At 42.8% G+C, this 13795-nt stretch overlaps 2 protein-coding genes across 2 annotated transcripts; both read left to right on the top strand.

Annotated features, from left to right (window-relative positions):
• Window positions 1–2738: 2738 nt before the first annotated feature.
• On the top strand, window positions 2739–3737 carry LOC139107736 (uncharacterized). The gene has a single exon (XM_070665551.1). The coding sequence runs from the start codon at window positions 2754–2756 to the stop codon at window positions 3735–3737; it is 984 nt and encodes a 327-aa protein (XP_070521652.1). The 5' UTR covers window positions 2739–2753.
• Window positions 3738–5382: 1645 nt separating this feature from the next.
• LOC139107398 (uncharacterized) lies at window positions 5383–12073 on the top strand. Its single transcript, XM_070664968.1, has one exon. The coding sequence runs from the start codon at window positions 8243–8245 to the stop codon at window positions 9197–9199; it is 957 nt and encodes a 318-aa protein (XP_070521069.1). The 5' UTR covers window positions 5383–8242; the 3' UTR covers window positions 9200–12073.
• The last annotated feature ends 1722 nt before the right edge of the window (window positions 12074–13795 follow it).

Genomic DNA, 13795 nt, shown 5'->3' with positions numbered 1-13795 from the left:
GCGGCCGGCAGCGCCGAACGCCGCTATTTCCACTACCTACTCCCACTACCACCTAAGCGCTAGGTGGGAGGCAGCGCCGGTGAAGCCCGGAGCTCAGTCTCACCGAAGCGTCAGTTCTATTCCCAACTTCAAACTCTAAGCACCTCTCTTCTCAGAGAGTCCATCCCGCGTGCGGGTCTAACGACATAAGCCTAAATAAGTTTAACTTCTATATTCAATACTTTATAATTGTAACCAGTAGTGTAACGTAAATTTAAGAATATATTTTAATTGTTAAAAGTAACTTCTCGTGTTAAATTCAGTGACATCCTAAATCTCCTATCTCATTCCAATTTCAATTGTTTCACAATTTCAATTTATTAACGATATCTCAAAAACCCTGTGTGATTGACAATTAATTCCGGTGCAGCCGCACTGCACGTTTTTAAGAATCGATCTAGCAGGCATTCTAGTGTTGGAAGTGGTGCAGACGCACTGCACGCTTTTACCCTAGGATTTTTATTAACTTTATTTAATAATATAATACTTTTGTGAAACTCCTATATGACGAATTCCAAATCACGACGTGGCGGCCGGAAACATCAGATTTGAAAGATAACCGCGTATTATCACGCTTTAAATCGACATTCAAACGACGTACGCCCGCAATACCACTTGACGCCGATCACCTTCATCGTGAGGAAGCCAAGCCTAGCAGACATTCCGAAAGACGATCCACGCAGAAGGGCCTACGAGACTCCACATCGAGAGAAGAACGTACATTGCGACGCCGAATTTATCGAGACGCAACGGAGACAATCGCAAGCAACTCAACTCAGATGTCGGGAATGGGTAAGTACGAATGACTTTTGCTCTTAAATCTTTTGCACGCGTCTACGCTTTCTAAAATTCATTTGTGCACACTTAAACCTAACAAATACTCCACTTTACCTTTTTACCCTACCCCCCTGCTGTGAGGGTCGCGTGCTCGACCCTTTACCTACCGCATCGCTAGCACTTAACCCAAAATTCCAAAATCTACCTTTTTACCCTAACCCCTGCTGTGAGGGTTGCGTGTTCGACCCTTTTAGCGAGCACTTAACTTAAAAGCCTACTTTTACCTTTTTATCCCGACCCCTGCTGTGAGGGTCGTGTTGTCAACCCTACACCTACCGCATTGCATGCATTTTCCTAAATAGCGTCTAGACTCTTATTTTGAATACGTGTGTTTATTTTATACTATCCTAAGATGTATAATGTGCCCTCCCAGTCAACGTACCCCACAACGCGCTAATAATATTCGTGACATTGCTTTATTAAATTTAACGCGAACCGAGTGGTTAGAGACCGGTCTTTGTGTACACAGACTGTACAGGCGTCACCGCGAAACTCGTAATATTTATTGCCTACCTTGTGCAGTTAACATCGATAGACTCAAAGGTAATTTTATTTTTGTTACTGGTCATTACCTCTGTCTTGGAACGTTCCGCGTTTTACATAGGTGTCACGACTGCACATTAATTTTAGAGATTCCTGAACCTTATTTGAATTGCGATCATTGCCGGTTAGTCCATCGCGATTTTTCTCGGTACTTAGATCTCAGCGGCGATCAAGTCTTTTTACAGAATAATCCCGTCGAGATATTTATAGAGAGTCTGACTACCATTTAATTTATTTTAATAAATGTGTCCACGACATCCTCGTGTACGGATACCTGCTCGCGTTTATTCCGGAGATTTAACTAGATTGGTTCTTAATTGGTTGGCTCACGCTCGATGTGAGACCAGATATCGTTATTTCGAGCAGAAGATTACGCGTCTTCCATTTTGAACGGTGTATGCGTAGAACCGGACATCCTATTACCTATTTCGTCCGCGTACACTCGCATCAATTACTTATTGAATTAAATTGAGGCGAACGCGAGTGTAGTAATTGTGGCGTTTTAATTGTTGATTCTCGCAATGTACGGCAGTGCTTAAAGTGTCAAGAGACTATTCTGTTATTTTTGAATTACCTCGAGCGAAATCCAATCGAGCAGCCGTACTTGGATAACGAACCTACCATAATCGTTATAGATTATCAAAGAATTCCCACGGAATAAATTCAGTTTTTACCCGGTCAAAATATCGCGATCTCATTATTGCCTAGGCCCGTGGTCCGAAACCGTTATAAACGCCCGCGACCACCGGGACGTAACAAAAATTGGTGATAGCGGTGGGATACGTTAAATTGACCTGCTTAAATAATCGATTCAATTTATTTAAATAAACACGGCAAAATGCCTTCTGATATCGAAACCCGTAGTAAAACGGCGGGAGCGAGTAAACCATTGACCGAAGGGGAATTAGAAGCAACGCGTAAAAAACTCGCGACTGAAAGTGTTGAGCTTGACCTGCTTCACTCATCAATAAAATCTCAGCAGAAAAAAATTGCCTCCAAAAGTGCAGCATTAGAAAAACAACGTATAGCTTTCGAAAAGGAAAGAGATGATCAAATTCGCGAAATGAACATTTATCGCGAAGAATTAGAAGTGAAAGAAGCAGAATTACGTAGATGGGAAAAACATCAAACACTTGCAGAGACGGATTATACCCAAACGCAGGGACAAACGCAACAAAAAATAAACGATTTAGGAAATCCGCGACCTGAGGCAGTTTCGCAATATCCTCTTTCATTCGCGAAATTTGATACTCATTATAGCAACAGCGACGCGAATTACGACTTTAGTCCCGCACCAAAAGTTTCGTTTCGTGAAGCCACCGAGGGTTTGACGGATGTCCGCGTTTGACGGATATAACATTCCTCTGTCTCAATTTACCCGCGCGTGTAGAAGGGCTAAAGAAATTATACCTTCATCGTCAGAGAAAAATTTAACCAAACTTCTCATTAACAAATTACGGGGACGCGCGTATTACGCGGTCGAGAACGAGCCTTGTGACACGATTACCCAGTTAATTGATTTATTAAACGACGCGTTCGGTCAGCCTAAAACAATCGATCAATATCGCGGTGAACTGAGCACAGTGTATCTAAAGCAGCATGAGCACGTACTCGATTATATTAGCCGAGTGAAAGATTTGCGCACAGCAATACTAGACGCCGAACGTAGGAAAAACGGATCGCTCGATGCACGATTGTCCGCAGAAATCGATAGTTTAACAGCACGATCTTTTTGTGACGAGTTACCTTTGGAGTACCGACTCCAACTTACGGCGGAAATGTATAACCGCCCTGCAGACGTTTTCGCGCGTGTAAAAGCAATTGCTAAGCGACAAGAGTTAGATAAACAACGTTTCAAAAGCCGCATTAAAAATGATCGCGAAAATTACAAACGAAATCAGCCGGTGCATCCAATTGGCCGACCATTAACGCATTCAGCTCCGCGAAATTATAACAATACTTATAACAATCCACCTTCTCGATGGAATAATCAAAATCAGCGGACCGAAAGAAGTCAACCGAATCGAGTCGGTAATTTACCTAGACCGCGAGAAAACGTACCGATACGGCGAGAATCACCCGCGACGGACGAGAAAACATGCCGTTATTGCAAGAACCGGGGCCATACGATTGAAGAGTGCCGTAAAAGGCAGTATAACAACGCGCAAAGAAATCAGTCGGGAAACGGGAACAGTCCGACGGGGCGACCAGACGCGACCCGATCGGACGACCGCAGAAATACGCGCCCGATCAATGCAACCTCGACTACGGAGCAGGAAAACCAACTGCCGAGCGAAGAACAAAAATCGCAATTTTAAATCTAAAAGAATTCTCGCACGCACCGACCACGGTCATAAAATCGAAAGGTCTCCTTAGGGAAGCTAACTTAATGATAGACACCGGGGCGGCTCCAAATCTGATAAAACAAAGTCTTCTGCATCCCGAGGTAAAAATCTCAAATCAAGATCAGTTGTTCCTTAGCGGCATAACTAGCGGTCAGGTAAAAACCCTCGAGTCCGTCAATATCGAGTTTCTAGATCACACAATAACGTTCCACGTTGTTCCCGATAACTTTCCAATATCTCAGGAAGGCATCCTAGGATCAGACTTCCTCAAAAACGCGTCGAGCATAAATTTCGCTAAACAGCACGTAGATTGGCATAGAATAAAATTGCCATTCTCCATACCGAAAACAACGATTATACCTGCCCGCGCGCAGACAACTTTATACATCAGGATCAAAAATCACGTAGAGACTGGATATGTCCCACGTCTCGAAATTAATGAAAATGTACTATTAGGCGACGCGATAGTGACCAATCGAAACGGAAAAACTTTCTTACGCGCAATTAATATTAGCGAACAAGATCAAGAAATAATTATTCCGGAGGTAGAACTAACAGAGATTGAAAAAATGTCCAATCGCGTACCCGCCGAGACATCGCCCGCGAGCGTGTCTGTGAATTCCATTTCTACTATTTCACGCGAAGATAGAAATAAGAAGGTTGAAAACCTTCTTCGTCTCGAACATCAAAATAAAGAGGAATCGAGTCATGTACTAAGTTTAATCGAAAAGTACCATGATTTATTTCATATACCTGGCGAAATCTTAGGATGCACAAACACAGTTAGCCATAGAATCTTTACCACGGATAGTAATTCTATAAACACCAAGCAATATAGATTTCCGCCGATTCATAAAAACGAAATCGATAAACAAGTGAAGGACTTGTTAAATACCGGTGTACTCGAAAAATCTACCTTGACACACATAGTCCACTTTGGATCGTCCCCAAAAAACCTGACTCTAAAGATAATAAACGCTGGAAATTAGTTTTCGATTTTCGCGCTCTAAACAAATAGACAATGGGCAACGTGTACCCTTTGCCACATAGTACTGAAATTCTAGACCAGGTAGGCAGCTCAAAATATCTTAGCGTATTCGATTTGACATCTGGCTTTCATCAGACAACCATGCACGAGGAGGACACACAGAAAACGGCATTTTCCAGGCCCTTTGGGCATTATGAGTTTAAAAAAATGCCGTTTGGTCTAAAAAACGCTCCAGTCACCTTTCAAAAGCTAATGGACCGTGTTCTGAATGGCCTCCAAGGCCCCATATTGTTCGTCTACTTTGATGATATCGTGATATACGAGAGTTCTTTAAAAGATCACGCCATAAAATTCAACAAGTTAGCAGAGCGACTCCGAACTGCAGGCCTACAATACCAGTCTGACAAATGCGAGTTTTTAAAAAAAGAAGTCGAGCACTTGGGTCACATCATAAGTGAGGACGGGGTGAAACTCGATCCTAAAAAGATAGACGCATCAAAAAATTTTTCTCGCCCAAAAGACCCTAAAGAAATTAAACAATTTCTTGACCTTGCTGGCTATTACAGACGCTTCATCCCGGGCTTTTCTAAAGAGGCAAAGCCATTAACTCAACTTCTTAAAAAAAAAAACTTCTTTTATCTGGCTGGAAGAACAAGAAAATGCATTTTGCATGTTACGTGACCTCTTATGCTTGGAGCCACTTCTCTAACACCCGGACTTTACGAAACCCTTTGTCCTTACGGCGGACGCTTCGGGTTACGCGATAGGGGGTATCCTAAGTCAAGGGAAAATAGAAAAAAATAAACCGATAGCATACGCCTCGCGTCTTCTCAACGGAGCAGAATGTAATAAATCGACTATAGAGAAAAAACTTTTAGCCATTGTATATTGCACAAACTATTTTAGACCATACTTCTATGAGAATCAGTTTACACTCGTGACAGACCACAAACCTCTTGTTTGGCTTAATTCGATAAAAGATCCAACGTCTCGGTTGATAAGATGGCGGCTTAAACTGGCGGAGTTTGATTATCGCGTCGAGTATAAAGCTGGTAAAATAAACATTAATGTCGACGCGTTATTAAGAAACCAAGTAACGCGACACACACAAGAACTTCCACTTGAGGTTATCTCAAGTGACGAAGAAATATTTGAGGCGACGTCCGACACTCAAGCGCGCAACGCGGCAGACTCGGATAACATAAACATACTGCCCAATTCCGCCGGTAATATAAACCAGAGCAGTGATAGTTTAGAACTAGATGCCCTCTCGAGTGACGGTTCCGATAACGAACATGCGGATAGCGACGCATCGGATAACGACATATCAGATAGCGACTCCGTTTTAAGCGAACAGTCCGACGAAGAAATATTCAATAATATTAATAAACTCTATCAGTTTCCAAATCATTATATGATTATAATAAAGAACACGCGAGACAATATTCTATGTCGAAAAGATAGCTTAGTAGTATTTACTTGGGAAACCATGTGATTTGGGAGCTGAATTGCTAAACCAAAATTATCGTAACTTAATGAACCTACTGTCGGACGAGCGCGTCCAATACCGTATAAAAATACACATATTATTGTATTGACTTTACTCGACAAATCATCTACTATATTGCAAAGAAATAGCTTTAAAGAAGCGATTTTATTTTTTTAGGATGTAATAAAAGAAATCGGCATTACTGAATTCTCAATCACGAAAGGGGACGTCGGTAATGTACTATGGGAAACCATTTATAAGTAGATACTTATATCAAGATTGACGATACATTCCGAGGAATGGAAGCAACGATCACAATTTGTCTTAATAAAATCATCGTACCTCCTGAAAATCGCCGAGAAGACATTATAAAAGATTATCATGTTTCTTTTCTCGGAGGTCATAAAGGAGTCACGAAAACCTTTAAGCGAATTCGCGAAAAATATACATGGCCGCAAATAAAACACGACGTAGAAAGAATAATTAGATATTGTAATAACTGCCAAAAAAAAACACATCCGCGTTAAAGATAGACAACCGATGGTACCTACGGACACCCCCAATAATGCATTCGATAAGATCTCAATGGACATCATAGGTCTATTACCTGTGTCAAAAAATGGAAATGCGTACATTTTAACCGTACAAGATCTGTTAACGAAATATTCGGTTGCGATAGCACTGCGGAAATCCGGTGCTTTAGACGTAGCAGACGCTTTGATAATTAAATTTATATGCGTGTATGGCGCGCCAAAAGCCCTTCTTACTGACCAGGGAAGTCATTTGCTAAACAGTTTGATGCGAGCTGTAGCAAGAAAATTTATAATAGCTACTTATAAAACCACTGCCTACCGACCACAATCTAATGGTTCGATTAAAACGAGCTCACCATGTCCTATGGGAGTATCTCAAACAAGTTGTTAGAGACAAATCTAATTAGGACGAATATCTTGAACTTGCAAATTTCTCATATAACACCAGTGTCCACGAGGGCACCGGGTATACTCCCCACGAATTAGTGTTTGGGAAAACAGCGCGAGTCCCAACTAGCGAAAGATTCCCAGAGGATATAAATAACGAAAGTTATTCCGAATATCTATCCAATTTATACGATAAAATACGCGATGTACAAAAGAATGCACGCGAAAATTAAATCAAGACAAAAGAACGTTCTAAGGAACAATACGATAAAAGAGTAAATCCCTTAAGTCTTAAAGTGGGGGACGCGGTATATTTGTTAAAGTAACCCATTAACAAATTAGAGGTCTATTGACATATTTACCTACATATTTGTAGGACCGTATTCGGTCATTAAAATTTTAGGAAATAATAATGTTAAGATTAGGTTATATTTGAATAAAAATAGGATTGTTCACTTGGACAAATTAAAAAAGACTCCCACCATTAACGTCACTCCTACTCCACGAGACTGGGATTCATCTCAACGACCATCGGAACCAGAGTCGACACATTCCTGTGACAACCACTGAACACTGAAGCAACATGCACTTAACTATCTGTAAGCTGGCTCTTCTTCCGTTTGCCGCTGCCATGATCGGCTACGATTGCAGCGGAGAAGGAATAAACATCACCACGTTGTCTCTCCTGGACATAGGAATCTTCGATAATGGGAATACCAACCCAAAAAAAGAAGATCTGTATATACAATTAATGCAGACATCTGACTATGATAGAATTGTTTCTTACTACGGGATGCACTCCCATGTTTCGATGGTGCACAACAGACGAAGAGAATTTATACTGGAAGTTGAGGAACAATCCTGTAATCGAATCCACGACACAGGAACAGCAACAATAGCAAATGCTATACTGGATGGACTAACCAGAAATTCAACAAATTATCGAAGCGCTATCATAGCAGGTTCGGTACCAGTAGACGGAAAATTTAGCGGAACGCAATATTCCGATGCATGCAGATCTTGAGAGAACGCTATCGTTCAAGCAACAATAAAAATTACCTTGAAATCCTTTAAAACTTCTATGAAAAGATCCTCTGGGCACGTTATACTGCCTTCCGGTACCCAGTGCCTATTTTCTTCCGGAGGATGCCTGGATTCAGAGAGAGCAGAGACATTTTGGCTCGTACTACCTACGGATACGTACCATTTTGATCAGTACGACATTCTCTACAAAGGACTAGCAGCAAAGCTTACGTCTCCGTCCAACCCACAGGCGCCCATTATCTACACCGTGACAACACGAGAAACAACTTTTGCATTGACAAAGACGCACGAGACTAATCTATGTGGCTACAAGTTAATGCAAACTGAACATCCGAAACTCTTTACCCTGGAAACGAGCAAGGGTAGTACTTTTATAGTACGTTCAAGACTTGCCGTGGACAACCTAGACATCTTCTCCTATGTAAACTCTAAGTTTGAGTATGTAAAGAAGCATATCAAGACGCAGTTAACCCGCTTATATCAGAGCATCATGGAACAAAAGTGCGCCCTAGAGAGACAAATCATGCAGAACGCTCTCTCTCTAGCTAGCATAGCTCCAGACAAAATGGCCTTTAGAATTATGAAGGGCCCTGGATACACAGCCATCACTACTGGCGAAGTAATCCATATGGTGAAATGTATTTTCGTGAAATGCAGAATCCGACAAACTGAAGAATGCTTTAATGAATTACCTGTTACTAATTGTAACCAATCATTCTTCTTTCTGCCACGATCTAGTATTCTTACGATAACGGGAACACCCAAGGACTGTAACGGGCTGCTGCCAACCATGTACAAAATCGACAGCACCTGGTACAGATTAACTCCGCGATCCGTGAAAGCATTGGCACCACCAATAATCGAACTACTGATTCAGCCTAAATGGCAATATACAAGCCCAAATTTTTTGGCAACAAGTAGCATTTATTCAAGCGAAGATTTGGATCGGCTGAGAACACATAATGTTCCCTGTAAAAAAACCATCCATGCTTAACAACATCGCCCAAGAAGCAATGGGAAGAAAAGTCAGGCCAGGAACTATTTCAATGATAAACCTGCTTGACGAGACTTCGTTAGATCGCATTGCTGAATCTGCAGGAGTCAGAATGTGAAAAGGATTCGTATGCTTTGAATCAGCCAGCGCCGGAGTATTCGCAATATTTTTAATTGCACGAATAATTAAACTTTGCGTAAACACAATTATCCACGAATACGCATTACACACTTTTTATGGTTGGAGCATACATCTATTGGGAGCAATTTGGACGTAGGTCACAAATCTGCTTTTTCATCTTGGAGGCCGCGACACTATCAGATCCAGAAGGCAGAACGACAAGGATCAAGAAACCCATTTACCGTCAGAAAATCTGCTTTCCGGCCTTTTTAATACCCCTGACCATCAACAAGAAATCAGTGCTTCTGTGGAACTCGAACTAAGTGTAAACCCAACTCAATACACGTATCACGCGTTACGGCAATACTTGAAAAACTCTGACGTGCGTGATTCGAAAGTATAATAGATATAAGTTAATAGCCAAAAGCATCGGCACATAGACCGATCTTTTATTTTTAGAGAAAAGGTGTTACATCCCGCCAAATAAAATCGCCATTTTAAATTCAATTTTCAAACGTGACTAATTCTTAGTACTTATATATATATATATATATATACATTGTTACGTTTTCAGACTCCATATCTCCTTTTTTTCGACACGCGACCGATAGATTAGATAAAGAAGTGAACTGTGATTATTTGGTGATGAGAAAAAACTTCCAAGCTTCGAGAAAAAAAAATTTTATACTTAGAAATTCTTATCACCGAATGCTTAAATTAAAAATATTAAGAAACTTACAATAATTACGCCACAGATGCCGACAGAAAGCTAAACAGAAAATTTTTTAAGGGACATTAAACTAAGAGGGTCTCAAAATGATTCAAATCAATATCGAATGTCTGGCAATAAGTGAAGCACTTGAGATCGCAGTTATACCGTGGATCCGAGATATAAGCAAAATAAGGGCGCGAAAGTCCTGCGATCGTAAGAATTTGATACGCGGTCGGGTTCTATAAACAAACATGACCCGGCGATAACGAAAAGGGTCCCTTAACAATTTTTTTTTAATTGTTAATAATATTCTGGAAGGTTAAAAGGAGCAAGCCATGTGGGCGGAGCCTAGTATAAACAAACTTTTCTTTTAAGCCAATAGATATCGGGAACTCCTCACCATGAATTAGAGGCTTAAGGGCAAAAACTTAGAGTCTAAGAAAATCAGAAAAGGGATGAGACGCGAGTAATCAATAATTATGAAAAAGGAAAAGTGGAGGGATACGGCTGGCAAATAAGAATATTGATTTTAAAAAAATGAAAATTCGGCGCTAGTCCTCTCCTTTTCCGAGGTTATAAAACCGCGTGTTTCGGCGGGACTTACTCTCATTCTGTTTCTGGATTGATTTGAAGTTCGTATTTTGTCTCTGAATTAAATTGAAGTACATACCTTGTGAGAATTGTGAGTACGTGAAAGAAGAGCTCAGAAAAAAGAAAAGAGAGACACCGACGAGGATCCGTTTGGACTGACCAAAAGTTTTATCAAGATCAACAAGTAGTAAGTTTTAATTTTAATTATTATTCCTTCTCGTTAACCCCGCAAAAGATTCTACTAAAGAGCATGTCAATCAACCTTAAAGTGAATAAAATGAGAGATGGGAGGATGCCGTACGCGTCTCAAGATTTCGGAGTCTTTCTGTAGTTCTCTGATTTTTCCGGTAATCAGATTCGAGTGATTGGTTGCATGATTCTCATGCACACGGTTCCGATAAGCTGCCAATACCTGGTGACTATTGGCAACTCAAACTTGAGAGAGCCTTCATCCGATCTTGGGAACTGTGAAGAGTTGGAGGAACGAATGGAGAGAGTCGAGAGAGAGAATATGACGTGTTGCCCTTTTCATTTTTCTAGACATTTATTTTCACCTTTAAATCCCAATTTTTAGTGGAGTCATCAAATATGTGGACGATAAAGAAAAGCCGGGCCCGCCGTAATCGGAAGATAAGAAGTCTGCAACAGATTATCGAAACTTTTTTTTGCAATATCTACTCGCGGCGGCGCCAGGGGAGATAACGTCCGACCCTTTCCGAGGAAGAGGAGAGCGGTCGTGGTCACCTCCACCAACCACTCCGCCGACTTCACTGGCCCCGGAAGAAACCGCACGAAAAGAAGATCTCATTTTGGAACCAGCCGGACCTCCAAGTCCGTCGGTCTCCAATGGTTCCGCAAGCGGATCCGAGCCTAAATCGGAGCAGTTCCAGCTTACCTCTCCTTCCTATACTCCAAACATCTCACTAAATTCCGACGACCATTTTCCTGGAGCTGCTTCTAGAGCATGCTCCTCTCCTATCCCATCGCCATTACCATATCCTGGGGAACCTGAGGAGGTTGGTTCCTTTGCTGAAGACGAAACCGTCTCTTGACAAGAACCTGACAGCCTGACAGCCCGGAACCTTCCCCTTTCCCCGCCCCAAGTGTGGAGTTCCTCGGGGAGCAAGAGAAAGCGAGAGCAATCATTGATCCTCTTCTCGAGCTCCTTCGCAGGACCTGCACTCCGTGGACGGATCCTATCCCGGAAAGGGCCTTTACCATAGGCTCTGACCATTTCGATCCCGAGGAGTTTAGAAGAGAGGCCAGTGGAGCGTCTCCTGATCAGAACATTCTAATATTTTATCCTGGGGTGGAACTCCCCTTCTTTGCCCCGATCAGGCTCATTGACCGAGTGTTCCCGAGATCGACAGTCCGGATTTCAGAAATTATAGAAATCGACCTAGAATAAACATATTATCTCACAGCCTCTTCCATACACAGCTCACAAACTTACTCATATACACACTTTTTAACAAATTGTTTAATTTATTTCCATAAATACATTCTTTATATACTCATTAGTCGTTAATTTTATCTTTTTAAAATTAAAATGTTAAAAATTAATAATTCTTATTTTTATTTTATTTTTTTTCTTTCTGTATTAATTAGTTAATAATAAATGTTATTGGTAAAAGCAAAAACTTAATCTTTGTATTTCTAAAATAAACCTTTAATCCATTGCGTGCGAAAAATCACCTCTTGTTCTATCCCAAGGAATAAGAATTAAATTTCTTTGTAACGATAGCGACTCTTGGTGTCGCGTAGATTTTGCCGGGTTGAGGCTCGCCGGAAACCAAAGTTCGATAGAACACGATAGGTCAAGCTTTTAGTTGCGGCCTAGGCCGACGGGAGCGCCTGTCGGAGAGACCGAGGTTGCTCGGGCTGGCCCGAGAGGCAGCGGTCGGGAGCGCCCGACCGCGGCGGTGCCGGCGACTGGCTGTCGCGCGGCGGATCTGTTGCCGGACGGGAGCGCCCGTACGGGGGATCGCGTGAGCACGAAGTGCCCTGGAGGTGGCGGCAGTCGGGAGCGCCCGACCGCGGCGGTGTCGTCGGCAACGTGCCGCACGACAGATCCTAAAGCCTGGACGACAGCGCCCGTCCAGGGGATCTCGGTGGCCCGGACTAGCCGGGGGCGCCGGCGGTATCCGGTTGTCTCGGTGGTGGAGCCTCGGGAGCGCCCGAGGTCTCCAGGTACCTGAGTTGTAATCTGCCTTGGGAGCGCCCAAGGCAGCAGAAGATTCTCACCGGGAGCGCCCGGGGACGACTCGGGAGCGCCCGAGTCGGAGAGTATGCGAGAGGCTTCGGGAGCGCCCGAAGCCTTTAGGAACTGGAGGATGTAATCGTTACCAGGATTCGGATCAGACAAGGTACCCGCTCTGCCTCGAGCTCGGCTTATATAGCCGCCGAGATGAGAGTGGGAGAGCTCCCACTCTTAACTCGGCGGCGCGCGCCATCGTCGGGCCGGTGGTCGCCCGACGAACTTTCCTGGCGTGTCCGGTGTTGCCTGTGCCGGTGTATGCCCAGGACTTCGTCGGTAACGGCGTCGGCCGTCTCGGGGCTGGTGTTCGCCCTTTAGTGGCGAGACCTAAGCCCTTGCCACATCTTTCCCTAAAAAGAATCAAAATAACGCGCTAACTCCAACTCAGCATTAACTTAAACCCATCCCTAGCGCGTTTACGCGTGGCACTTTAAAGCACGTGCCACGCAATGATCAATTGTTGCGTCATTCTCCAAAATCTTTTCCTCCTCCTTACCTGCTCTCGACCCATTTCCTAAGCTATTGAGAAGCGGTAATCATCCTTTTAAAATACTTCCATTCCTGACGTAACATACAGCTGATTTTTGGGGGCTCGTCCGGGATTGTTCGAGCGTGGTTTTTCGCAAATGGATACTAGGGCAAAATCTGACAATGCAGAAGTAGATAAAGCCTATAAGGCCGCAGTAGAACAACCCAGTAAACCAAAACAGACACAACCACAAATTTACGCCTCGAAACCTACTGTAACCAAAAATTCACAACCTAAACAGTCTAGTTCCTTGCAAACCATTACGGAACGCGAATCTACCCCACCGTCCGATCTATCCGAAGTAACGGAAGGATCTACAATTAGATTAGACGACACACGAATTCCTTTGGCACCAAAGCGATTGCAAGCGTACTATAGTAAAATAGA

The sequence above is a fragment of the Cardiocondyla obscurior genome, linkage group LG13, assembly GCF_019399895.1.
Source record: "Cardiocondyla obscurior isolate alpha-2009 linkage group LG13, Cobs3.1, whole genome shotgun sequence".
NCBI classification, from domain to species: Eukaryota; Metazoa; Arthropoda; class Insecta; order Hymenoptera; family Formicidae; genus Cardiocondyla; species Cardiocondyla obscurior.
This window is presented reverse-complemented; position numbering and strand designations above follow the sequence as displayed.

Coding starts and splice junctions, on each gene's coding strand:
- LOC139107398 (XM_070664968.1), top strand. CDS start 8,243: ATGAAAAGATCCTCTGGGCACGTTATACTGCCTTCCGGTACCCAGTGC.
- LOC139107736 (XM_070665551.1), top strand. CDS start 2,754: ATGTCCGCGTTTGACGGATATAACATTCCTCTGTCTCAATTTACCCGC.